Genomic DNA, 25544 nt, shown 5'->3' with positions numbered 1-25544 from the left:
TTTAGGCCGTGATTGTGACTTGAGTCTTCATCACTAATAAAAACAAGATCATTCATGGTGATGCTTTGTTTTAAATAGATTATATAAGCAAAATAATAGATAAGCAGGAGGGAATTCTATCTCCAGTTAGTGGAAGAGACTTTCATGCAACATGTACAACGTCTTTTGCTATTTTTAGTCAATGACACAATGACATGTGAGATATTTTTTGAGAAATTCACTATTATACTCAATATAGGGGCTCAAATTATAAAAATACCATAAATAGACTTTAAAAATACACTCAAAACTCATTTACAACATAACCAAAAAAAAACTTTTAATTTCTTATAAATTACAAAACTGCCATCAATTTCTTAAAACAGGCCCAATCCTAAAATCTCATAAAAATACTCAAAACACTTAATTGGACATCAAAGTAATTTAATAATCAATATTAAATTCAATAAGATCAGCTGTTATTTTTTGAGTTTGTTTATAGAAATTCAGTAGTGTAGAGTTTATCTATAATATTAGTACTAAGAATGAAAATATCACTAAATATTTCGATAATTTTTTCACGTACCATTGTACTATTGGATGAAGATAACAAAACAGTCCTATCTTTATTCCAAGTAATAAATTTTTCTGCAAGCTAGCATTGGTCCAGTGTCCAGTCCAATCAAGATCAGTTGTTACAAAGATTCTATAGAGATATGACTCGCATGATGCGCGAGGTCGTGAAGTTGTCTTCTCCATAGATGTGCAGGAGAAAGGACATTACTTGTCTCTCCTTTCCTTTCTTTTCCTCAACATGTCTCTTCTTTTCATTTTAATACATTATCACTTATGACTTTTTTATCTTTTTGATCATGAGATTTTTATACTAGCAAAGTCACCATCCTCATAAAATTACCCTTGGTTTGGCTTGGCAGCTAGCAATTCCTTTAATGAAGACATATATCAACATCGGCATACTCTTTCGTGTCACTCATAATCATATTTTTTATTATATAAAACTCAACATCAGTTTGATCGGCATACTCTTACTTGTTCTTTTTTCTTTTATAAATATAAGAGATAGTCTCTAAATTACAAGAAAAAATGGGGTTTTTCACACACATTACTAATGTGTCATGAGAATTTGAATATAATATTACTAATCCATAAGTTATAACTTTTCTACTGAGGTAGACCCGTTTGCAAGAAATAAACCATTTTTGCAGCACTCCAAACAACATATACAAAGCAATATTAAATGGGCCCAACAAGTAAATAATAGTCTGCGACATTATTGCAACGCAAGAATTTGTAATGATGTAGGAGGAGGACCATGTGTTCCCTCGAACCCAATCATATGAGTGACTCATGAATCATTTGACATTTATATGTCAGTACAACAATACAGTAATATGATGTGAACAATAGACCAGTAGAATTGAGTCTGATTTTTCTGATGCTTGGAGCACAAAATAAAGAGGAATGCCAAGAACCACAACCCCCAGCAGTTTGTTTATTTTTCCAAAAAATCCAAAACATATTGCTGAGAGGTATAATAAAAACCTGAATTGCCTGTTTTACCCTTTTACCAACCCAGCAGCTTTAATAACCTCTCTCTCGTCCTTTTCTCAACCTGTCTCTTTTCCATTTTATTTATTTATTTGAGATCATGAGATTTGGCTTGCTAGCACTTCCTTTATTCTTAATTCGTTCTACAAACTTGGTTGCAACGTTTGCTATCCAAGCCAATTACGCTATATATGACTGGTGTGATGCACGAAGTCATCATGTATTGCAAGTTGTTTTGTAAACATATATGTGCAACTTAGGGCGATGCACCATCCATAATTTGCTTATTAATTCCTTTACTTATATGCTGTGAATGGTTTAAAAACAATCATTTCGTGAATTTTTTTGATGTCTCTAATCTTATTGTCATGCTCAATCAAAGGGCTTTGATTTATGCATTCCATAAATACTAAATAAAGACAATTTCATGGTGTGTTTATTAATCAGGAATTGAATACCACTTAAAGGAGAGGAGAGGATTTCTGCTTTTACTTCACAACAAGGAATTGAAAAGTAAGTGGGACTCCCACAAAATTAGGAATTGAATTCCTGATTTTAGAGGAATTCAAGGCATGTTTACGTATCAGTAATGGGTATGGGATGAAAGGGAATGAATTCCATTCCTAACTTCCCTACGTTTACTTGCAATCATGAATGAAAAAAAATAAGTGAATCTCACCTCAAAATCCGTAATCACATCCCTTCAAAACTAAGTATCAGATCAACTAGTGGGGTCAGTCGATACGATTCACATTCTTGTTTTCCCTTCTTAACTTCCAAAAATACCCTTTCCACTTTGCCATAATTCTAAAACACTCCAAACCTAAAAAAATAAAAACTCACTCCAAGAAGTTCAAAGACACCCCAACTTCTTTTTCAATGCATATATATATATATATATATATATATAACACCAACGTTTTAGCCAAAGAGCACGATTTGCTGCGGGTCATTAAGAATTCTTGAGTGGGAGATGGTATTCTAATTTTTGGAGAACTAACTCATTAAGAATTTGTCTTTTTAAACCATTATATCCTCACATAATTTTCAAATTTGCCATGTACTTTAACCCAACAATGAGGACATTTTAGTAATTAGTACCACACCTACCATAATTTCATATAGTTTAATAAACAACTTTAGTAGGAATCCGGAATTTAATTCTCCTTCATCTAACTGCTCCTCAATTGAATTCATCCTCAATTGAATTCCTCATAATCCAATTACGAATTAGTAAATATATCATCCATTCAAACTTGACTAACGAAAAAAGCCAATCTTGGAGGAAGTAACAACAACAAGAAATTGGAGTAGAAAATATTACATTAACAGAACTACCAGTCTAAACATCAGCCAGATGCAGCAATCAAATTCCATCTTCATCATCAACGACAATGCATGCATTCTTTCTAGTGGGTTTAGTATTATTATTCACGCTTTTTAGTAGTGAGCAGCTTTGTCCCGTGATTGTGACTCGAGTCTTCATCACTATTACTAATCTGAAAGAGCTGTATCTATCAAGGAAGTCTTGGTCACGCAAAGCCACTTTATCACTATAATATTTTCACCAATTTTAATATAGAAAATACTTGTCTCATTCTTTAAAAGTAGGAGCTTATATTTTTCTGTCATTCACAATTTGACCTGTGTGTAGAGATTTTTCTTTTTATATTTTTGATACATTATTTTTATATATGTATCAAAATTGTAATTTACAAGAAGTATAAGTATGAATACTTCCTTAATGAGAATGAGAGAAACTGTATCCTGTACAACCACCACCAAATATTTTCACATACTCACGTGTCAGGAGAGATTTCTTTTTTTGTTTTTCCTTTTTTTGTATTAGTATTCAAAGTTGCACATAGGAAATCATACGCATGCACATGAGACGGGGCCACGTAGGATCCGGTGGATGACGACACAAAAGTAACTTCACGCGATGACGTCGGAGTCCATGTCGTGGATAGCAACATGTTTAGAACAGCCACGCGGACGCTCATCCATCCGTAGACTTTCATGTCTTCTTCTTTTTTGGTTCGCGTCAATGCATGCATTCTTTATATAGTGCGGTCAATTATTGTGTCTGCAATATTTAAATGGACTCCAACAAGTAATAGTCTGCAACATCATTCCATCTCCACCATGGACGGTGCAGATGGAGGTGGAGCCAGCCATGAACATCCAACAAGTAATAATAGTCTGCAACATTATTGCAGTTTACGCACTAATTTGTAATGATGTAGGAGGGGGACCATGTGTTCCCTCGAACTCAATCATATAAGTGACTCGTGAATCACGATGAGCCCCCTCGTTTAAGGTAAGTTGCAACTTGCAAGTGGTATTACCACAAATATACTGATGCCGAATTCGAACCCCAATCATGTGAAATTTCAGTCCATAACCCCCAGTTTAGTTTATAAAAAAGGAGGCTAGGAAATGAGAAATTAATTGCTTTCCTATAAGAAGAAATGATTGCCTGTCACATGAAAAAGTAAAGGGGAAAGTAAAGCCCTCCTCTCAACTTGGGTTTTGTTTTCCCTCCTTACAGGATAGTTTGAAAAAATGAGCTAACATTCAATGCACATTTTTCATGATCATTTTATTCCTATTAACTATTTAGAATTACAATATATCATTAAATACACTTTTTTTTATTTGATTTAATATGGGTATAATTATAAAATTATACAAACTTTATTTTCCATTCTTACTCAAAACAAACATGGGAAAAGAAATAAAGTAAAACTCCCGGTTACTTTCCCAGCATTACCAAACGTGAGAAATGAATCTTCCATTTTCCATCCCATAGGAAATGACATGGGCAGTGATTTCTCTCAAATCCGTTCCGTGAACCAAACAAGACTTAGTCTCTCAAGAGTGCACTTAATTCGTTCTACAAACTTCCATCCCTAGCTAACTGGAAAATCACATGGTAACAATTTTCCTTTCCTAAAGTTTCTAATTAACCAAACACAGAATAAAAACCTAAAGTGATGCATAAACTATCAAGCTTTATGTTCATGGATTATAATTGAATTGTGAGGCCTATCATTATTGCAATGGACAAATTTGTTCTTGGATGTTCCATTGGCTTAGTGATGACCCGGACAACATTATTGCAATGGAAAATTTGTACCAATGGAGCACCATGTGAATTATTTAATCCCACAATGTAAAAACAAAAGGTAGATCAATTGTGAAATATCATCAGCTTTTAGATAAGCGTTCTATCTCCAGTACTAATTGGTCCAGTCAAAATCAATCATGAACAAAGATTATATGAATAGAAGGGAGATATGGTTGGCGTGATGCACGAGGTCGTGTGTCGCAAGTATTTGTAGTATTTTCTCCATTTATGCAGGAAACTTTTTATAAACGTATGTGCAACTTAGGGCCATGCACCATGGTTTTTAAGCCATTAAGATCAATTTATGTGCAATTTGGTAACACTTGACAAGAAAATTATGGGGAAATTAATGAGGAAAATAAAGGGGGCTTGGCTTGGAAGATAGTGGTTAGAGAAATGGTGAGATGATATATGAAACAACATATGGACCAAGAAAAAAGACTACTTAAATAGGTTTTAGTTTTAGTTTTAATTTTATTTAATGTACCACTAATTCTAGAGGTACTTTTATTGAAAGCACTTATGTTGAGAAGTACTTTTTATATATAAACATGTTTGTTGTATTTGGAACATATTTATTGATTACATTACTAATCAGTGACCACATCTAAATTCATATGGATCTCACATATTGTCTCGCCTTACCTTTCCTTTCTTTCCCTAAACATGTCTCTTCTTGATTTTAATACATTATCTCTTACGCCTTTTTATTTTTATTTTTTGATCATGAGACTTTTCTACTAGTAAAGTCACCATCCTCGTAGAATTAGCCTTGGTTTGGCTTGGCTGGGTAGCAATTCCTTTAATGAAGGCATATATCAATATTGGCATACTGTTCTGTGTCACTCATAATCATATTTTTTTATTATATAAAACTCAACATCATTTTAATCGCGCTCTTTTAGTAAGGCCATCTCCGGCCATAGGACTAATGCAAAATCCATTTCCTAACAAAAATTGGCCAAATTTGGAAAGACCCACATTTAGCTCATTAGCCCTTCAACTAGGCCACTTATAACACAGTTATAGCCTAGGCCAAATTTTTTTGTGGGCTCAGCGCATGTGCTTTCCAAGAAAAGAAAATATCAAGCACGGACGTGAATATGAAACATCTCGTGCAACCATTGGTGGACCTCAAATTTTTTTAGTGTAAGTGAAATTTTTAAAGGCTAAAAGCTAGAAAAAAAAGAAGAAAAAGGGAGTGGGCTATAATTTATATAGTATATCAATTAATATGAAAATTAATGTCAAATCATCAATTAATATGAAAATCAATATGAAATCATCAATTAATCTAATGAGAATCAACATCAATTAATTTAACGAAAATCAATATCAAATTATCAATTAAACAAATAGATAATAATTAATCATACATCGAGTCTTGTGCCACACAACCTCTTTCTATTCGAGTTTGCTAATCATACGAATACAAAGGTAGCCAAATAAAAAATAATAGTAATAATAATAATTATTATAATAAACATATTATAAAGAAATAACAAAGAAAAAAACCCAGAAGAAATGTTGGGTGGTTGCTGAAGAAGAAAAACAAAAAACCAGACCTTAAGTCAAAGCTCCTAAGCCTCGAGTATCAGACCTTGATTATTATCATATCAATAATACTCAAGTTATCATCAATTCAACGAAAGGCCTGGGATAGGATAGGCAAGGGTGATTGTTTGTTTTCAATTCAAGTTATAAGTCATAGGCAGGTTACATCTTTCTTCTTCTTTTTCTTTTTATGCCCTGGCTCAAAACGCGTGCAGCAGCACAGCAAAGAACAGAAAAAACAAAGGTTGCTAAGTCATTTAATCAAACCGATGGTGGGCACCTTTAAGCAGATCAAAGGGGCAATTTTCGGCAACTCCAAAGTTTTTTCCGATGAGGAGAGGTGCACCTGTATTTCTTTGTGCCTCTATAGGTTCGTCACTGTAAATATACTAATGGGGCCTACTTTTATTAGAGAGACGATCAACAATGTAATTAATAAATATGATACAAATAATATTATTCTATAAAATCCTCCGTAGATCCGAAGTAATTTTATTTATATGTATAATGGGATATGAAGTACTAAAAATGCACAAGGGGAACTGCAGTTAGCATTCCTCTTATAATGGGATATGAAGTATTAATGAAACATATACCTCACATCAACACTCAATAAGCCCACGTGGTAGTATGTGTACAATCATCCAAGGCTCAATCTATCTTTTTTTTCTTGGTTTTCTTTTTCTAGGATAATGCTTCCGGAGGAACTCATTCCTACCTAATAATATGGCTAAATTGCAAAGGATCAATTAGTGTAGTGGTTTGACGTAATTACTCCTTCAAGTAAGGTTATGAGTTCAAGTTCTAGTATCCGTGCAGTATGTGTGAGTTTAATATATTATTGTCTCTCTCAATAAAAAAGGTCTTTTTTTTAATTAAAAAAAAAAAACTCAACCACAAATTCACAGGTCTCCTTTCTCTTGTTGTTAAATTCTCAAAAGTGTTTTTTATTCTTTTAAATTCACATGCCTCTCCATATCAGCCTAGCCTTTTTGATAGGTTAAAATGACACTTGGCAATCAATGATTGGATTTATAATAAGAAAAATCACATGCCTTATAAAAATCTTGTGCTGGAAATATTTGGCCTATATAACTGGTCATATGGATCTATGTAGATGCTGATTTTTCTAATGATGCCCATTATAAATGAATGCACAAATTATCTTGGTTTTGTAGCCTCATAAACCATTCAATGTACTTCAACTTTCTAGCAAATATCCATGTTCTAATTTCTAAAGATGAGCTAAGAGGAATTACATACATGACAACTAATGATATGCATGCAATGCAGACATAAAAATATTACCTTCATTAAGCTTGATTGCATTGGGAAATTATGAATTTAATCTCGGCCACAATGGTCAACTTTACATTAACTTGAGCTAGCCTAAATTCTTTGAGCTTCATCATATATATGAGATTACATATTTGTGAAGGAAAGCTAAAAACATTACCTAAATTCCACTTGAATCTTTTTCTACTCTTCATCCTTGTGCACAGGTGAGCCAAACCAGCTCTTTGTTTTTTAAGTTCCATCTCTAACCAAAATAACTCTTTTAACAAATAGTATGTTCTTCTTTTTCCCTCTTATATATTCTTCCATGAATAGTTTTTTTTTTTTATACTTATTTTAATGTTGTGAAAAAAGGTCTCGTCAGTAATAAATCAGTTCTAGGTCCTTTATTTATTTTTTTGGGGTCAGAAAATAAATTCTTGGTCAGTCAACGAAGGTAAACAGAAGTCATTGCCCCTGTTTATAAACTTCATGAAATTGCCTAGTAAGCCCACAGCTTTTTTGGACTAGCAGAATAACCCTCTCTCCTCACAGATCATCCTTATTCTCTTCATCTGATGAAGTTTTATTGACCCAAAAGAGAAAACAAAAAAAGGAAAAAGGAAACAAAGATCATCCTATTCTCTTATCCTCTTGCCATTGCATCCAGTAAATAGCGTGGTAAGTGTATTTGTCAGTTGAAGCTTAATTTCCTGAAATAAATATATGTAAACTCTCTCACTATCTACGTTCAAAGGCTTCTGTAGGTTTCTGTATGCTCTTGAAGTTATGTCTCTACAGCCCCGTGTTCATCATCTGGCCAAAATCATAAGGTTAGTTTTTGCAAGATGCAGCCGTTTAAGATGATATACTCTAATTTGTTAAGTCTAGATTTATCTCAATTTTCTGATTGCACTTTTCTTTTAATTAGCGACGCACCAAGTAAACTGGCACGACGTCTCCCATCCAAAGTTAGAGAACTTTTAACAAAGAAATGGGAAAGCAAACTTCTTTCAGCTTCATTCTGGAACAAGATAATTGTAATTTCATGTGCTATTGCAATTTCCCTAGATCCCTTGTTCTTATACATTCCATTCATCAATGGGAAAAAGAAATGTCTTGGAATGGACAAAAAGTTGTGGACTGTGGCTCTGATTTTGCGATCTCTAACGGATATCACTTTCTTGGTGGATATTGGATATAAAATCTATGAAGGGATTAATAAAGCCTACAAGGAGATCAACCAAGGGAAGGAGCAATGGGAATTGGATTGGCAAACGACGTTAATAAGAAGACATGAGATAATTCCATTTGCTAAGAAAATAGCTTGGGAGTTGAAGTGGTGTTGTTTGGTGACTGACCTTCTCTCTGTTTTTCCCATGCCACAAGTAATAAGAGAAATTTAAATTTTTGGTCTAAATTATGAGCTAGGCAGCTTTAATTACAATGGACTTCTAACCCATTACTATTATTCTTTTGTGCAGCTTCTAGTAAAAGGTTTTTTCAAAATGTGGTCGGGATATTCAAAACCGAGAAAGGCTGTCAACTTTTTTCTCCTCAGTCAGTATCTGCCAAGAATTTATCGAATTGTTTTATCTTCTACCGAACTTACAAGGACCATCGGAATATGGGTCAAAGCCCTATTCAATTTGTTTTTGTACATTATTGCTAGTCATGTAAGTTTTACTTCCATATCCTTTTAATTTTATACGGACTTATTTTGGTAATCGATAAATGCTTGATGAAGCTTAGTTGGATTTACAATAAACGCATGATTGGAAAGTGACTACTGATGATGTAGAGTGAGTATAGGAGTCAATGCAATTTCTCTCTCAGTAAATTATCATATCGATGATTAATGCTTAGATCTATCAATTAATTAATTATGTTTTCATAGGTTATTGGAGCCTTTTGGTACTTCTTTGCCATTCAACGAGAGACCTTCTGTTGGCACCAGGCTTGTCAAAATCATACAAATATTGAGGGATGCATGGGTACCTTTTCTTGTGATCATCACAATACTTCTACACCAAATATCACATTTTTTGATGAACATTGCAAAATAGATGTTCCGGACAATGCTGCTCCATTTAATTATGGAATATTTCTTGATTCCCTCAAGTCTGGTAATGCGGAGCATATAAATTTTCCAACAAAGTTATGCTACTCTTTCTGGTGGGGTCTGAGAAATTTGAGGTTTGCTTGCACATGTATATCCATTTTAAAATTTCACTATTTTATTTTGTATCCTCTATTAATGACAGATATATTTTTTTTATACTAGATTTAAAAAAAAAAGATTCACTATTATACATAATATAGAAGTCCAAATTATAAATAATAATAAAATCTAATATAAAACGGATAAATTTTAGAAACACACCCAAAACCCATTTATAACATAACAAAGAGGCTTCAAATTTCATATACAAAACTACCCTTGATTTCTTAAAATAAGCCCAACCCCCAAAATCTAATAAAAATCCTTGATATGGCATCAAAGTAATTTAATAATCAAAATTAAATTAAATAGGGTCAGTTGTTTTGAGTCTGTTTATACAGATTAAATGATGCAGAGTTTATTTATATCACTAGTGCTTAGAATGAGTATATAACTAAATATCTCATAAATAAATAAAAGTCTTCAACAAAATATGATATCCTATTCCTCTCCTTCTTCTTCTTCTCTATTTTATAAATAATAAATATCATATTCCAAAGTACTTTCCAGTGCTAGTCTTGCTACATTTTTTATAGTACTTGATATGCATTGTAAGTCAGTAAATAAAGGAACGGAACGGTTGTAAATTTTCTTTACTTACTCCTATTGTATATGTTGTATTTTAAATATGACTACGTTTCCTTTTATGTGGTAACTAAACTTACAAGGAGGATCCTTTTAGGAATCCCCCATTCCTCTGATCATACAAAAGCTTAATAGAAGAAGGAAATAATTGTTGCTTTTGTAACTACTTTCTTCTGCCATTCATTAGTATCTCACATTTTGCTTGGTTCTTTACTTACTTTTTGCAGCAACTTTGGCACGAATCTCGCAACAAGTAATTATGTGTGGGAAAACTTGTTTGCAATTCTAATTTCTGTCACTGGCATGCTATTATTTATATATCTCATTGGAAATATTCAGGTCAGTAATAAATCTCTCTCTCAGATATCTATTTGGTTTACTTTCAATTACTTTCCTTCTGTTTTCAGGGGGAACCTCTATCTTATGTAAATGTATATTCTCTTCTATTGATGGATCCCATGCATGTTGTGAGGTCCACTAAGAATTTTATTTCAACTATCTGAACTGTTTGCCTTCGTGTCCTTGAAAAATTTGACCTTGAAAATCAGTAAGGCATCAGATGGTTTTAGGATCAAATGATTTTTTACATTGATTTTTTCAAGGAATACTGAAAAGTTAGATGTTTGCATCATTGATACACTTCTAATTTACTATTTGTGCTGAAAATGTACTTTTCAGACATTCATTCAGATGAGAACCACACGATCGGAGGAAATTAGGAAGAAGATTGAATTAAAAAAAGGAGATATAGAGGAGTGGATGAAGAAATATCATATTGATGATCAAAAGAAGGATGAAATCATGAAAAACATAAATAAAAAATTGGAAGAGGACAAAGATTCTGAGCTGGAGAATCTATTCAATGTTCTTCCCGGTTATATGAAAAAATATCTAAAGCATCTTCTTTGCTTCAAAACTCTATCACAAGTATGTTTCTCAACCTCTCTCTTTCAAGTATTTGCATGTATATTATTTATTAATAAAGAAAATTCTGACCACCTAAAAGATACATGAGTTGCCTTGGCCTTCCGTCACTCATACATCTCATTTGATGGTTCAGTTTGGTTTAGATTGAGACCAAGGCAGTTCTTATAAATCTCATTTCCTTAAAACGAGATTTAAGAAATAATATGTTGGATTGTTATCTGATTCAGTAAGTTCAAATCCAATATTTATAGATTTATCAAATAGAGACCAGCACATTAGTCTAATTTACAGGGAATTAATTTGTATCATTGAACCTATATAGATGAATGAATCTTGGTTTGTGTTTAAGTATTGATCGATTTTAAATACAGGTTGGACTCCTTAAACTTATGAATGACAATGTGCTGAAAACGATGTGCGACTATATGACGCCAGTGACGTACGCAGCAGGTCACATGATATTTTCAGTGAATGACCCAATTGATCGCATGCTTCTTATTATAGAAGGAAAAGCATTCACCTATACAACTCCTAATTCTAGCTTTGCACGTGGTGAAGAAACAACAGAAAATTCTGGTGCTGCCCCATTCCCATCCCCAGAGGACGACGAGGGACTTGGAAAAGTTGTTTATGGAGAAAACCTTCTGAAGTGGGCATCCGCCAACAAACCTCGGTTTGAGGATCTTCCTCTCGGGACCGAAAATGTGAAATGTCATACAAAAGTAGAAGGTTTTACTCTCTCAGCCCAGGACTTGCTAAAGGTTGTCTCCGAACGCGAACAGTCGTGGAAGTTATACTTTGGACATTGATCTCCCTCCCACCTTCTTAGCGACTGCCAGGCTGGTCATGCATGTATATGTATGTATGTATGTATGGTAATTTAGGTAACCTTCTAAGAAACTACGATATCCAGTCTTTTTTTTTTACTTGGGTTTTGGAGTGCTTGTATCGTACTTATACCTAGAATTATCTCGTTTTCGAGTGCTTGTATCATACTTGTGTGTTTTTTTTTTTTTTTTTTGGGTAAATATTTAATTTATAGATGACCAAGAAATTGTTATTAATGGTATGGTTTTTGGGTTAATTAATTTCAGATAGTTATTGAAAGTCTTCTACCAGGATTCCATTTCATGATTATGCTGCATGCAGGCCTACAACATTATTTTGGTTGTTTTTTTTAACCCTACATTCTATAAAGAAGAAAAACATCAACTTGAATTAAATCTTGTATATGTCGTAAACCGCTTGGGTCCGTTTAGTAAGCTAGACTGGATTAGACTAGTTGAAATATGACTGAATTTTAAATAGTTGTTTAGTGCAACAAACACCAAGTTGAGATTGTAGGATTGAAACAAAAATAACAAAATTAAGAAAAATACAAATAAATTTATAAAGATTATAATAATGAATACAATTCTTAAAATTTTTTTAAATCACAGGACTGTCGTAAACAGCTTGAGGTTTATACTGCAAGGTTGCAAGTTCCACGATGTCTTTCACTTAGTATTGCCAAAGATATATATCAGTTTGGGTATATATAATGTCACTTTTCAATTCCAGATGATTTTGCATGCTTTTTTACTTTCATTACAAATGTCACGCTCACATTCTTGTCTGAGAATAAATCACAATATAAAAAGTGAATCATTATCTGAATGGATGGGGTCTCTTCCTGACCCACCTCACTCTCCCCGTCCCAAAAAGAAGTGTGTTCATCACGGCCCACTGAAAAAGAATCAACATGATGTTTTTCAACAGGAACTGATTTCAGAAGGAAAAATGATTAACTTGCGTAGGAAATCCACATTCCCCTATATATAATGCTCTCGGTCAACTTAATTCAATAAACGAAGGGGATTAAATAATACAACTTACTAAATTAAATTTATTTATGTTAAAGTAATCTAATCTACATGTAGAATTACTAAAAGAAAAATTCTACGTTTTTTTGAACTGTCATTGTATATGTAAGTACTTTTTTTTTTTTCTTTAAAAACTTCCAACCGCGAATCATATCTCGAACATATTTCACGTTAGTAATTTCTCCAAGAACCAGTTGCTTGTATTGCAATCTTTTGTTCTCCTCTCTATGTATATCCGGCGGTTCATGCTACTCACACATTTTGGAGACATTACATTTTGTATCTCCATCATGAGCCATGCATGCATGCATGCATCGATCATCATCATGGGATTCAATTATGTTGGATGTTCCATGGCCTTAAGGCATGGGCTTCCAGCAACTTGCAAGCAATAGAGACGAACCAATCATCGTGATGAGCACCCTCGTTAATTTGCCAGTTTTACCCTTCTACCAACCCCCTAGGCACTAGCATTAATAATACAAATAAAAGGACACCTTTACTTCTCTCTCTTCTCCTTTCCTCAACCTGTCTATGCAGATTTGGCCTGGGATTGTGAGCCGTGACTCGAGTCTTCATCACAAATAAAAACAAGATCGTTCATGATAATGTTTGTCGTTTGTTTGAAATATTATATGAGCAAAATAATTATAGGCAGATTATTAATTTGGCACTAATGTAGATAAGCATGAGTGAATTCTATCTCCACGTAGTCGAGATCAGTCGTCACCTTACTAAAACTCTACGTCTACAATGACTCCAGATCCCAATTCAACTGGCCGGCCCCACACCACACCCTAATTCAAGAGAAGAGCCATGCCTTCCTCATGTGCATATATAAACAAGAGACATGTTGCCATTTTTCCAAAAGCTCACTGATCTGTACGCGACGGCTGCCAAAACACTGTAGGACTATTTTACCCAAAATTCCTAGGTAGGAAAGGACACTTGGCAGTCAAAGAATGAAAGAGAATAAGACATAATTCTATAGGACTCAGCTGGAAATGCAAATGAGCTGGCATACTCTATTGTTAGAAATGTGCCCTAAGAGCTAATATATTTGATGTAATCTCTTTATAATATATTTCATATATGATATATAAAGGGCAAACTTATTTTGTTATTTTTACATTATGTAAATAAACAAATGTCCAGGGATGCTAAATAAGAGATAAAGTAATCTAAAGAATATTAGTCTGGTATCATATTCATAACAAAGGGGTTAGCATATCCCATATATGCATTTCTAAACCCTAAAAACATATCAAGTTCATGACTTATGACTCTGATACCAATTGTAAGATTTTCAAAACATTTTTAGAAGTTCATTTGAATATTAAATATGCATTTAATCAAATTAATCGTAGCAGAAGTCTATGGTGGTTGTTTAAATTCAAAAACAAAACTTCTTCAAAGTATTTTAAGCCATGAACGTTGATATGGTTTTCATAAATAGAAAATTCAAGAGACAGAATAAGATCTAATTACCCTTGAAACAATTATATGAACCAATTTATGTTTGGTCTTCTCTTGATGATTTCCTCTTTTGTGATCTCCTCCTTGATCTTTGATCTTTGATCTTTGCTCCTTGATATTCTCTTTGACATGATACTCTATGTATTGTAGGCTAATCAAATTGAATAATAAGTCTATCATGTCACGCCCACATGAGAATATATCAAATATAAAATTTGAATCGTTATCTAAATCGAAGGGATCTCCTCCTGTTCCATGGACTTCCAACAAGTTAGAGAGACGAGTTAGATGTAAACTGCATTGAGAGATTAGTATTAGTATTCAAACTTGCACATAAAAAAAATAAAATAATCTCTCGTAATATAGGTTTTCAGTAAGCTCATTTTAGTATGATATATTAGACAATTATCCATATATAATTAATTTAAAGAAAAAAAATTCAAAACTAGCCACTTATCAATTCCTAATTGGTTTTAGAAATTTTTTTAACACACTAAGAACTAATTGAAAAATAACAAGTGTCTAATTGGAATTTTTGTTCCAAATGCTCTATATGAAGAGAGATTATAGAATACTACGATAATATATCTTGTATATTTATTATAATATAAATAGATATTTATAAATACTAATTCCTCTTAGTAATTATATAATACCTCATGCTAAAATGACCCCATTAATGAAAAAATCATCGTAATGTGCACATGAGACGGGGCACGTAGGATCCAGTGGGTGATGACACCAAAGTGACTTAACGCGATGACGTAGTATTACATGTCGTTTGATGTTCAGAACGGCCACGTGGACGCTCATCTAGCCGTAGACTACATGTCAATGCATTCTTTCTATAGTGGGTTAATTATTGTGACTCCATCAGACCAAAAAACATAATAATTATTGTGACTCGACTGTTCATCACGAATATGAAAAAGCTGTCTATTAAGAAAGTCTTTTAGTCAAGCCACGCCACTTGGTCACCAATTTTAACAACAACCAAGCCAACCAAATATTTTCACATCCTTTCGTATTATCGAAAAAGGGTTTCAAGTTGGAATCTTTTCTCACTCGTTAATTAAAATAAATAAAACGGACAGATGAGTGTTAACAGACAAAAAATAATAATTATAGGTTAGTAAAGGCATTTCCTATCTATATAATAGGCCAGGCTTTGCCTCAGTTTCCTTAGGGAAACAATTAACACATAACATACAGTGCATGCGTATACACATATGGCCTTTCAATATGGAATGCTTGTGCGACTTTCAATAATGTTGCTAGCAGTACTTGTACCAGCAGCTACAATTGTTGTAGCAACAACAAGAGCAAGCGCACGACAAGGAGGAGAAGAAGGTGAAACAGCTATGGCCCGGCCTGGCTGCAAACCCAAATGTGGTAATGTCACAATTCCATACCCATTTGGCATTGGTGCCGGTTGTTACTCCCGACCAGAATTCAGCATCACCTGCATAGAATCCAACAATAATGAGCCCACATTACCCCGATTGATGAAAACCCGTATCTTTGTCGCCAACATATCTCTTGAAGAGGGTGAGCTTCATATACTGCAGTTAGTAAACAGAGATTGTTATGACGACCATGGTATCCCACTCCCAAAGGAAGACCAAAGCAGCGGCGGGCTCAGAGTGTATAATCCTTACACCATCTCTGGAGAAAAAAACAGGTTCTTTGCGGTTGGTTGTGACACGAAAGCGTACTTATTCGGTGGCCGGGACGACCAAAGGTACACAACTGGCTGCGTCTCCATATGTCGAAAGAAAATTGGTGGCTACGCCATTGACAAGAACGAGTCTTGCTCTGGCATGGGGTGTTGCGAAACGAAGATCCCCCCTGGGCTGAACAACCTGACTCTGAGGGTGGAAAGCTATCAAAACCATAGGTACGTATGGGACTTTAACCCCTGCGGCTTCGCCTTCGTTGTGAAACTTGGCTATTTCACATTCAGCACTACAAGCTTTCAACAACTTCGCAATACAAGCCGGCTTCCCCTGGTTCTTGTTTGGCAGGTTAAGGAGGAGTCGTGTGAACTTGCAAGTCAAAACCACGACACTTTTGCATGCAAAGGAAATACCACCTGCCATAACTGGTCTATGGGTTACATTTGCCGGTGTAGGAAAGGCTTCGAAGGGAACCCATACCTCTATGGTTGCCAAGGTATACAAATACATACATATATATTATATACTGCAGCTAACTAAAGCTCAAAATTAAGGATATTCTTCTTGATGGATCTGTGATATATGAGTTTTACTATTTATTTCAGATATTAATGAGTGCGCTTCGAACCCCTGTAAGAATGGACAGTGCACAAATCTACCAGGAAATTACTCTTGTTCCTGTGATAGTGGCTACCGCAACCAAGACAAGATTACGTGCATCAAAGTTCCCTCAGAAACAAGCTTGAAAATCTCGCTGGGTATGTACAGTACTAGAGCTAGTTATTTACCTGTAAGCAGTATATTCAATACACATGCAGTATATGCATAGTTAATTATTCATGATTATTTTCAAACAAAATAGTAAAACATATATATGGTTTTCAATTTATTGCAGGCGTGTCATTGAGCTTCTCTGTTTTACTGGTTGCAATTTTTTGGATATATAGGAAACAGAGGAAAAGCCATATAGAGAAGCTCAAACAAAAATACTTTGACGCTAATGGTGGCGCACTTTTAGAGAAAAAAATGGCTACTTTGGGGAAAACAGCCAGATTCTTTACTGAAAATGACGTTCAGGCCACCACGAACAATTATGATAAAGTAAAAAAAGTTGGTGAGGGAAGATATGGAATTGTTTACAAAGGAATACTAGATAAACAAGAGGTTGCCATAAAAAAGTCAACAGTTAGTGCTCCAATTGACCCAAACCAAAATACCGACCGAGTTGACCAAAAACAAATTACCGCCGCCCATAACCAATTTGTTAAAGAGATGACTGCTCTTTATCAAATAAACCATACAAATGTTGTGAGACTCATAGGTTGTTGTTTAGATACCCCAACACCAATATTGGTTTATGAGTTCATGTGCAAGGGCACTCTTTATGAGAATATTCACGACAAAAATGGCAAAAAACCATCACCACCCCTTACATTGGCACAGCGGTTGAGAATAGCAGCCGAGACGGCAGACGCCCTAGCATACTTGCACCACTCCGCTGTCACGCGTTTCATACACCGTGATGTGAAAACCGCTAATATACTATTAGATAAGAATTTAACAGCAAAACTGTCCGGCTTTGGAGCTTCAACACCTTTTCCTGGAGATGAGAATGAAACATCAATTTTAGCCTTTGAAAAGGAAAAAGGAGACGACGTCTATAGCTTTGGACTTGTGCTAGTGGAGCTGTTAACAGGCCTAAAGGCAGAGGAAAAAGAGGTAAAACTCTTTGTTCGCTCAGTTGAAGGGAGTACGTTGCGTCAAACTCTTGATGAAGAAATATTGGAGAAATGTTCTGATGAAGTCATCAAAAAAGCTGCTGAGCTGACACTAAAATGCTTGAATTCAAGAGGGGAGGAAAGGCTTTCTATGAAAGATGTACTCGGAGAGCTCCAAAAATTACTTGGAACCATGCCACAACATCCAAGTGGAGGAGAAGAGGATGATATCTCTCCATCTCCCAAAGATACCGGCAACTTAGTTGGTTCTAGTAGTGCAGAGAGTGCGGAAGCAGCATGCAAATAACGACTCTTCGAGATGGGTGATAATTAGTTCACTTGTTCTTCCTGGTAATTAATGTTCCGTGTAAAATAGAATAGACTGTAGAATGGAGTCATGTGGTGTGCTATTGTAAATTTGTTGTGTGCTTTCGGAAATAAAATAATAAATAAAGATTGAACTGGCTTCTGAATAAGGAGAATGTTAACAACCTTTTTTTGTTGATATTTTTTCTTTTTCTCATAATATATATCTTTTTTTTTTTTTTTTTTGGGTTGAGAAAAAGCGATGCCAATTATTGATGAAACATATCAAAGTACAAAGCCACAAAAGAGTCAAAACGGGTACGACACCAATGACCAAACACAACAACAAGTTGATTTTATTTGGAGAGAATTACAACTGGACCAATAAATACTCAACTCCTGATTTAGCATCTTGAAGGATTCGTACATAGACTAACAATATATCTCCTATGCGTAACTGCAAATTTATATTGTAACATAAACTAGAATACAAAACACAATAAATTCCTAAGGAGTTCCTGAGAATTAAAATAAAAAAATGTAGCAAATTTCTAAATAGTTATAGAATTAAAACAAGAAACAAGAACGCCATTCCACATCCTCTTCGACAACTGAAGAAATCCATAACGCCATACTGGTTAAATCCTTAGTAAGGCACCAGCTAAACCCCAACCCACACAAGCCTGTAACCTTCATTATTGTAAATCCAAACACTGATTTAGAGCCAAAACCCTATATATGTGGACCAAAAGTGGCAACTAAATCATGGCAACAGTGGTGTTTCGCGGTGTCTGTTTCCACATCACATATTAACCAACATAACAACCATTACTACCTCCACTGATGTCGATGCCTCCACCTCTGTCGGGATAGATAGCACCGCCGACAACTCTTCTTACAGCCAAGCAAAAAACACCAAAACCAAAAAAACATGCAATCCAAAAACAATAAAAACAAAAACAAAACCAAGATCCATGGAAAAGGAAAATGAAGGAAAGAGGATAATGAAATTGGTATTTAGGTGAAGGGATGAAATTAAAACCTCAATGGATAAATCTAAGACAACAATGATTAAATGTTTTTAGTAACAATATGACAGACCTATGAACAAACAAGAGATACACATATCCAAATCCCTAATCAAACTGATCATATAATGACAATAATCGACTGAACCTAGCAGAAATATAACTAGTCACTAAACTAGTCATAAATTTATAAAAAAACCAATCAATTCACATATACAAGTAAATCAATTAGCCAAAATTGGTATGAAGCTAAGCAACAATATGACTAGACTTTATTAATAGGCCTATGAATATGTAATACATGCAAAACAACAACTAGTCAACAACTAGATTCACAACAAACCAATTATCCCATTTCTTTCCAAAGACATGGAAAATGGAAGGTTATTTTCTCTTGTTTGGTAATGCTGGGTAAATAAAAAGTAAATACCACTTTATTTCCTCTCACATGTTGTGAGAATATGGGACTCTTTACCTTCACATTCTCACACGTCTCCGCACGTGTGGCGAATTTCAAGTCTAACACGTGGACAACACATTTTGGGTGACGTGGAGCACGTGTGACCGTTGGACTTTCACACGTGGGCAACTCGCTCTGATATCATGAAGGGAGTTGAGGTCCCACCCCAAAACCAATTGGCTATGGGGGGGAGTAGCCCAACTCCTTATAAGCTCTTGCTAGATTTCTCAACTTTCCAATATGGCACTATTTACCTTCATATTCTCACACATGTTTGGTTTGTATAAAAATGTAAAACAAAGTTTGTTTAATTTTTCAATTATACCTATATGAAATTAAATTTTAAAAAAAAGCATTTAATGCTATAATGTAATTATAAATTGTTAATAGGGACAAAATGTTCATGAAAAATATGCATTTAATGTTTGCTCATTTTCCCAAACTTTGTCATGAGAAGAGAAAACAAAACCCAAACGATAAGGAATGTTTCATTTTCCCCTTACTTTCCTATATGTCAACCAGACAACTATTTCTCATTCATAAACTTATAAAAAATAAAAAAGAAATTAATTTACCATCTCCATACCGTCTTTCCTAATTACCAAACGGAGAGCGCAGGTAAGCTAACCATGGATGGAGATGCATGCATTCATCTCCATGTTCCATGTCACGAAGCCAGTGATGGACGTCCAATGAATAATAGAGGCGACCCCGAGGTATTGCAAGCCAATCATATGACACGTGACGTGAATCATGATGATGAGCAGAGCTCCCTCGTGAATAATTGCCTGTTTATTTCCTCAATCAACCTGTCTATTTCTTTTATTTTATTACATTATCTTCTTGTTCTTATTCCTTTCTTTTTTCTTGAGTTGAGAGAGATACTCACACTTTTTTTCAGTGGCATGCAGCATTGGCCCGGATTGTGACTCGAGTCTTCATCACTAATAAAGGCAAGATCGTTCATGATCATGATGATGCTTTGTTTGGAAGATATATTATATTATATGAGCAAAATAATAGACAGATTAATTTGGCACTGTTTTAGATAAGCATGAGTGGATTCTATCTCCAAGCATTGGTCCAGTCAAGATCAATGGTCAACAAAGATACGAGCTCAATGGAAGAGGAGAAGAGAACCTTATGTTTCCTTTTCCTCCAACCCAATCATATATGACTGGTGAATCATGATTCATGATGATGAGCAGCACTTTCGTGAATTTGCCTGTTTTACACTTCTACCCACCCAGCAGAAAAAGACACATTACTTTGTCTCATCTCTCTTCCTTTCCTCAACCTCTTTCTTCTTTTACATTATCTTCTGATGCCTTTTTTTTTTTCTTTGAAATAATGAATTTTTCTACTAGTGAAGTCACCATCCTCATAGACTTAGCCTTGACTTGGCATGCTAGCACTTCCTTTAGTAAAGATATACATCAACATCGGCATACTACTTTCTGTGTCACTAAACCCCACGTTTTTTTCTTTTTGGTGACAAAGATTCGATGGAGATATGACTGGCATATTATGCACGAGGTCGTGTGTTGTCGCGATTCGCGAGTTTCTTCATTTATGTGGGGAACCTTTTGTAGCACTACTACATTTTAACCTTTGCGCGACGAATAAAAAAACGTCGCGCAAAGTCTCATTTAGTCGCACTAACTTCACCGCGACAAAAAATTCGTCGCGCATAATCCGTCGCGCAAAGATCGTGAAGAAAGCCTTTGCGCGACCAAGAAAACCACTTCGTCGCGCAACAATGTGCGACGTGTAAACCTTCGTTGCACCAAAGATATGGAGACGAAACAACTGTTTCGTCGCATAAAATTTGCGCGACAAAAAAAATTCGTCCCGCAAAACTTGTTGCGGAGACGTCTGTTCGCCGCAGAAAAATTAGCGCGATGAGAAAGGTTTCGTCGCTCATTTGTTTGCGCGACGAAAACTTTCTCATCGCGCAAAACCTATTTGAGCGACGAATAGCCTTCGTCGCGCAAAACATGTTTGAGCGACGGATACGTTTCGTCGCACAAAACGTGTTTGCGAGACGCATGTATTCGTCGCGGAAGAATTAAAAGTAAAAAAAGTTGAATTTTTAATTTTTATTTTTGTTACTTTTGGGTTTGCGCGACGAAAAATTTGCCGTCGCGCAAAAATAATTTGACATTTTTTTTTTTTTGTAATTTTTTTATTTTTTATTTTAAATAAAATTGGTTATTTTTTTATTGATTAAACAATGAAATTGCAATAAAAATAAATTAGAATAAAATTTTGTTATAAAATAAAATAAATGTATTACAAATAAAATAAATGTTTATGATGAAAATAAATACACTAATCAAATAATGAATCAAAATCAACCGTGTCGTCGCCAGGATGCGGCTCGGAGGTCTGGGCATTCATCGGGGCAGTGGTCTGATGGGGCTGCGCGGGATGGACGGGCGCGGAAGTCGGCGCATCAAAACGCGGGACTGGAATGCCGGACTGTACGAGGGACTGCAGAATGACCGACATCTGGCTCCGAAGAGTGGCCATCTCTGACATCTGGCTCCGAAGAGTGGCCACCTCTGCTGTCAAAGCAGTGACCTGACTGCTTGACCGCGCCGATGAACGAGGTCTAGGTTCCCTCCGCCGGGCATTCCCCATCCCTCGACAATATGTCCCCGGCCTCCTCCCGAGAGTCTGATCCAACGTCTCCGTCAAGATCTGAAATCCAGCATCCTGTGGAGGAGCCACAGACTCGATCGGAGTCTCGGGAGGAAGCCGGGAGGCGGACTCCTGAAGAACCAACTGGCTCCTCTCCACCATCGTCGTCTGTTGAACATAACATAAAATATAAATTAAAACATGCATATAAATTGAATGTGCAACATAAGAATTAAAATTAAATAATACTTACATGAAGGGACTCGGCCAACTCATTCCCGGGTCGAACATAAACGTCACCAAAGACGTCGATCTCTGGGAACTTGGACCCCTCCTAAATTGAACAAAAGAAAAAAATATTAGTATGAAAAAAATAAATTCATAAAAATGATATTAAAAATGAAATAAAAATTTTGTGATTATTACCCGACGACGTGCATCCATCCTGTACGAAAAGGGTCTGGAGCCGGAATGGTGGAGAAGGGTCTTCTTCTTCCTATTACCCTTATTCACTTGGGCTTTATTCTGTTATACAAAAATGAAACGAATTAGTTAAAATATAAAAAATTAAATAATAATGAAATACAAAAATAAAATAAACATTAATAAGTAATAAGTAATAATTACACAAATATAGTTGAAAAAATACCGCAAATTCGGGCGCTTGAAAATGAGCGCAGAGCCACTCCCAACTATCCTCCCGCCCCTCAAGCTCCTTCGGGCAACCCTCCTGAAGAGCGACTTGCGGATCATCATATGCCTGAAAATGGTGGTGCAAGTCGCTTTTCCACTGCTTGTACCTCTCAGCGAAGAGTCTGTTGACGTACGTCAACGACTCTTCGTCGAGATCCTCCAAGTTATAGTTCGTCTGCAATCAATTAATTAGATACGCTAAGTAATAGAAATATACAAAATTTTAAAGACAAATAATGAAAACGTAAGGTACATACCGACAACTGGCCGCGAACCTCCGCCTTGATCTCGTCAGGCATGAACCTCCAAGACTTCCATTGCATCGGGCAATGGGTCCGCACGACGTGGCCAATGTCGTGGGCCAAGGAGCTATGCAACTCCGCCGTCGGTGCAGCCCGATGGCGCTCATCGTATCCGATGCTGATACGACTGTTTGTCACCCGAGTGACCTTCGCCGTCTTCAGCTGACGACACGGTCCTCGAGTGTTCTTCTTCGCTGCAAAGAAAAAAGGTATTAATGTTAAATAATATTTATTGTCAAATTTCAAAATAAAATGAACAATACAAAAGTGTAGTTATACCTGGCTGTGATCTCGAGGCACCAGTACCGTCGGTCGATGTCGTCGTGTCCATGGTGTCGGTGGGCCGGTGCCGCCGCCTAGCACTAGGTTGCTGCGCCACGGATGACGCAGATGACGCAGGCGCCTGGGACGCCTCGTGACCAACCACCACGTGGTCCAGCAAAGCTGGAGCAGTGGCAGAAGATGCCGCCTGAGCAGGGGGATCCGAACTCGGTGCAGTCGTCATCGACCTACCACGCCTAATCAAATCTAACATCTGCACATATAATTTCGTTCCGAATTTAAACTAATTAATTAAAAGCATAGCATGACCTAGGGTTTGGAATTTCGGAGTATCTGGGACTCCGATCAACGATCGGTCGAATCCTAAACGATCCTAGAAACACAAAAGTACAACTACGTAAGTTTCAGTTCGATCCAACGGTCCGAACATATCAAACCTGGAAATCGCACAATAGGCGAAATCCGATCAAGACTCAAACGGCAACCAAATTTAAACCGGCCAAAACCTAGGGTTTTAATTCGCCCAAAACCTAGGGTTTTAATTCCTATTTCCTATAGCGAAAATTCACAAAATCCTAACCAACCATCAGCTAACCAGTAACATATCCATCCAGCCAATCAATCATAACAAACATACAGAAATCATAACACAGATACAAAATCAAAATCAAAATCAAAACTGACAGAAATCATCATAACACAAATACAAAAATAAAAACTGAATTAACACATACTTAAATGGACAGAGTCGATAGAGGCTTACAATGGCGCGGTGGCAGCGGTGGAGGTCGCTACAGTGGCAGCGGAGGTGGCTGAGGTGGCAGCGGAGGTGGCTGAGGTGGCAAGGTGGCAGCGGCGGTGGCTGAGGTGGCAAGGTGGCAAGGTGGCTGAGGTGGCAAGGTGGCAAGGTGGCAAGGTGGCAGCGGCGGTGGCTGAGGTGGCAGCGGCGGTGGCAAGGTGGCAGCGGCAGTGGCAAGGTGGCAAGGAGGCTACGGTGGCAAGGTGGCAAGGTGGCAAGGTGGCAAGGTGGCAAGGAGGCTACGGTGGCACCGGAGGTGGCTGAGGTGACGGCGGAGAGAGAGGGCTGAGGGAAGGAGGAAAAACCAGAGAAATGGGGAAGAAGGAGGGCTCGGGTCGTTTCTGCAGATTTAATCGAGTTTGCGCGACGTACAATACTATTCGTCGCGCAAGATTCATTAATGAATCTTGCGCGACGAATATTCCGTCGCGCAAAACGACTATTCGTCGCGCAAAGGTTTTTATCGCCGCCAAAATTTTGGGATTTAGGGTTTACAGCGAGGCGGAAACTGAAGGGTCAGCGAATTTTGCGCGACGAATAACAAAAGCGTCGCGCACGGTCAACCCTGCGCGACACACATAGGATTATTCGTCGCGCAAAACACATTTTGGCCGCCAAAATTTTGGGATTTAGGGTTTACAGCGAGGCGGAAACTGAAGGGTCAGCGAATTTTGCGCGACGAATAACTAAAGCGTCGCGCACGGTCAACCCTGCGCGACAGACATAGGCTTATTCGTCGCGCAAAACACATTTTGGCCGCCAAAATTTTGGGATTTAGGGTTTAGCGGGGGACAGGAACTGAAGCGTCTCAGACTTTTGCGCGACGAAGACTCTAAGCGTCGCGCATTGTTCGTCGCGCAAGGTTAGAATTTCATTCGGTTGAAATTTTCACTAAGTGTTGAAAGGGGATGGAGGGGTGGACTTTGTGTCCCACATTGCGCGACGAAAGGAAACAAATCCGTCGCGCATTTATCTAATTCGCACTTGGCGAGACGAAACAAAAAAATCCGTCGCGCATGTTAACCCTAAACCCTAAACCCTAACCCTAAAATGTAAACC

General features: G+C 36.4%; 2 protein-coding genes across 2 annotated transcripts; both read left to right on the top strand.

Annotated features, from left to right (window-relative positions):
* The first annotated feature begins 8042 nt into the window (after window positions 1-8042).
* On the top strand, window positions 8043-12049 carry LOC117624280 (cyclic nucleotide-gated ion channel 1-like). The gene is made up of 8 exons (XM_034355432.1): window positions 8043-8188; window positions 8265-8340; window positions 8439-8895; window positions 8992-9183; window positions 9405-9703; window positions 10541-10652; window positions 10992-11240; window positions 11612-12049. The coding sequence occupies exons 2-8, from the start codon at window positions 8297-8299 to the stop codon at window positions 12047-12049; spliced, it is 1791 nt and encodes a 596-aa protein (XP_034211323.1). The 5' UTR covers window positions 8043-8188; window positions 8265-8296.
* A 3758-nt stretch (window positions 12050-15807) lies between these two features.
* Window positions 15808-18279, top strand: LOC117624279 (wall-associated receptor kinase 2-like). Its single transcript, XM_034355431.1, has 4 exons — window positions 15808-16475; window positions 16603-16750; window positions 16860-16978; window positions 17202-18279. Exons 1-4 carry the CDS (start codon window positions 15808-15810, stop codon window positions 18277-18279), a joined length of 2013 nt encoding a protein of 670 aa, XP_034211322.1.
* The last annotated feature ends 7265 nt before the right edge of the window (window positions 18280-25544 follow it).

This window comes from Prunus dulcis, chromosome 4 (assembly GCF_902201215.1).
Source record: "Prunus dulcis chromosome 4, ALMONDv2, whole genome shotgun sequence".
Classification (NCBI taxonomy): Eukaryota; Viridiplantae; Streptophyta; class Magnoliopsida; order Rosales; family Rosaceae; genus Prunus; species Prunus dulcis.
This window is presented reverse-complemented; position numbering and strand designations above follow the sequence as displayed.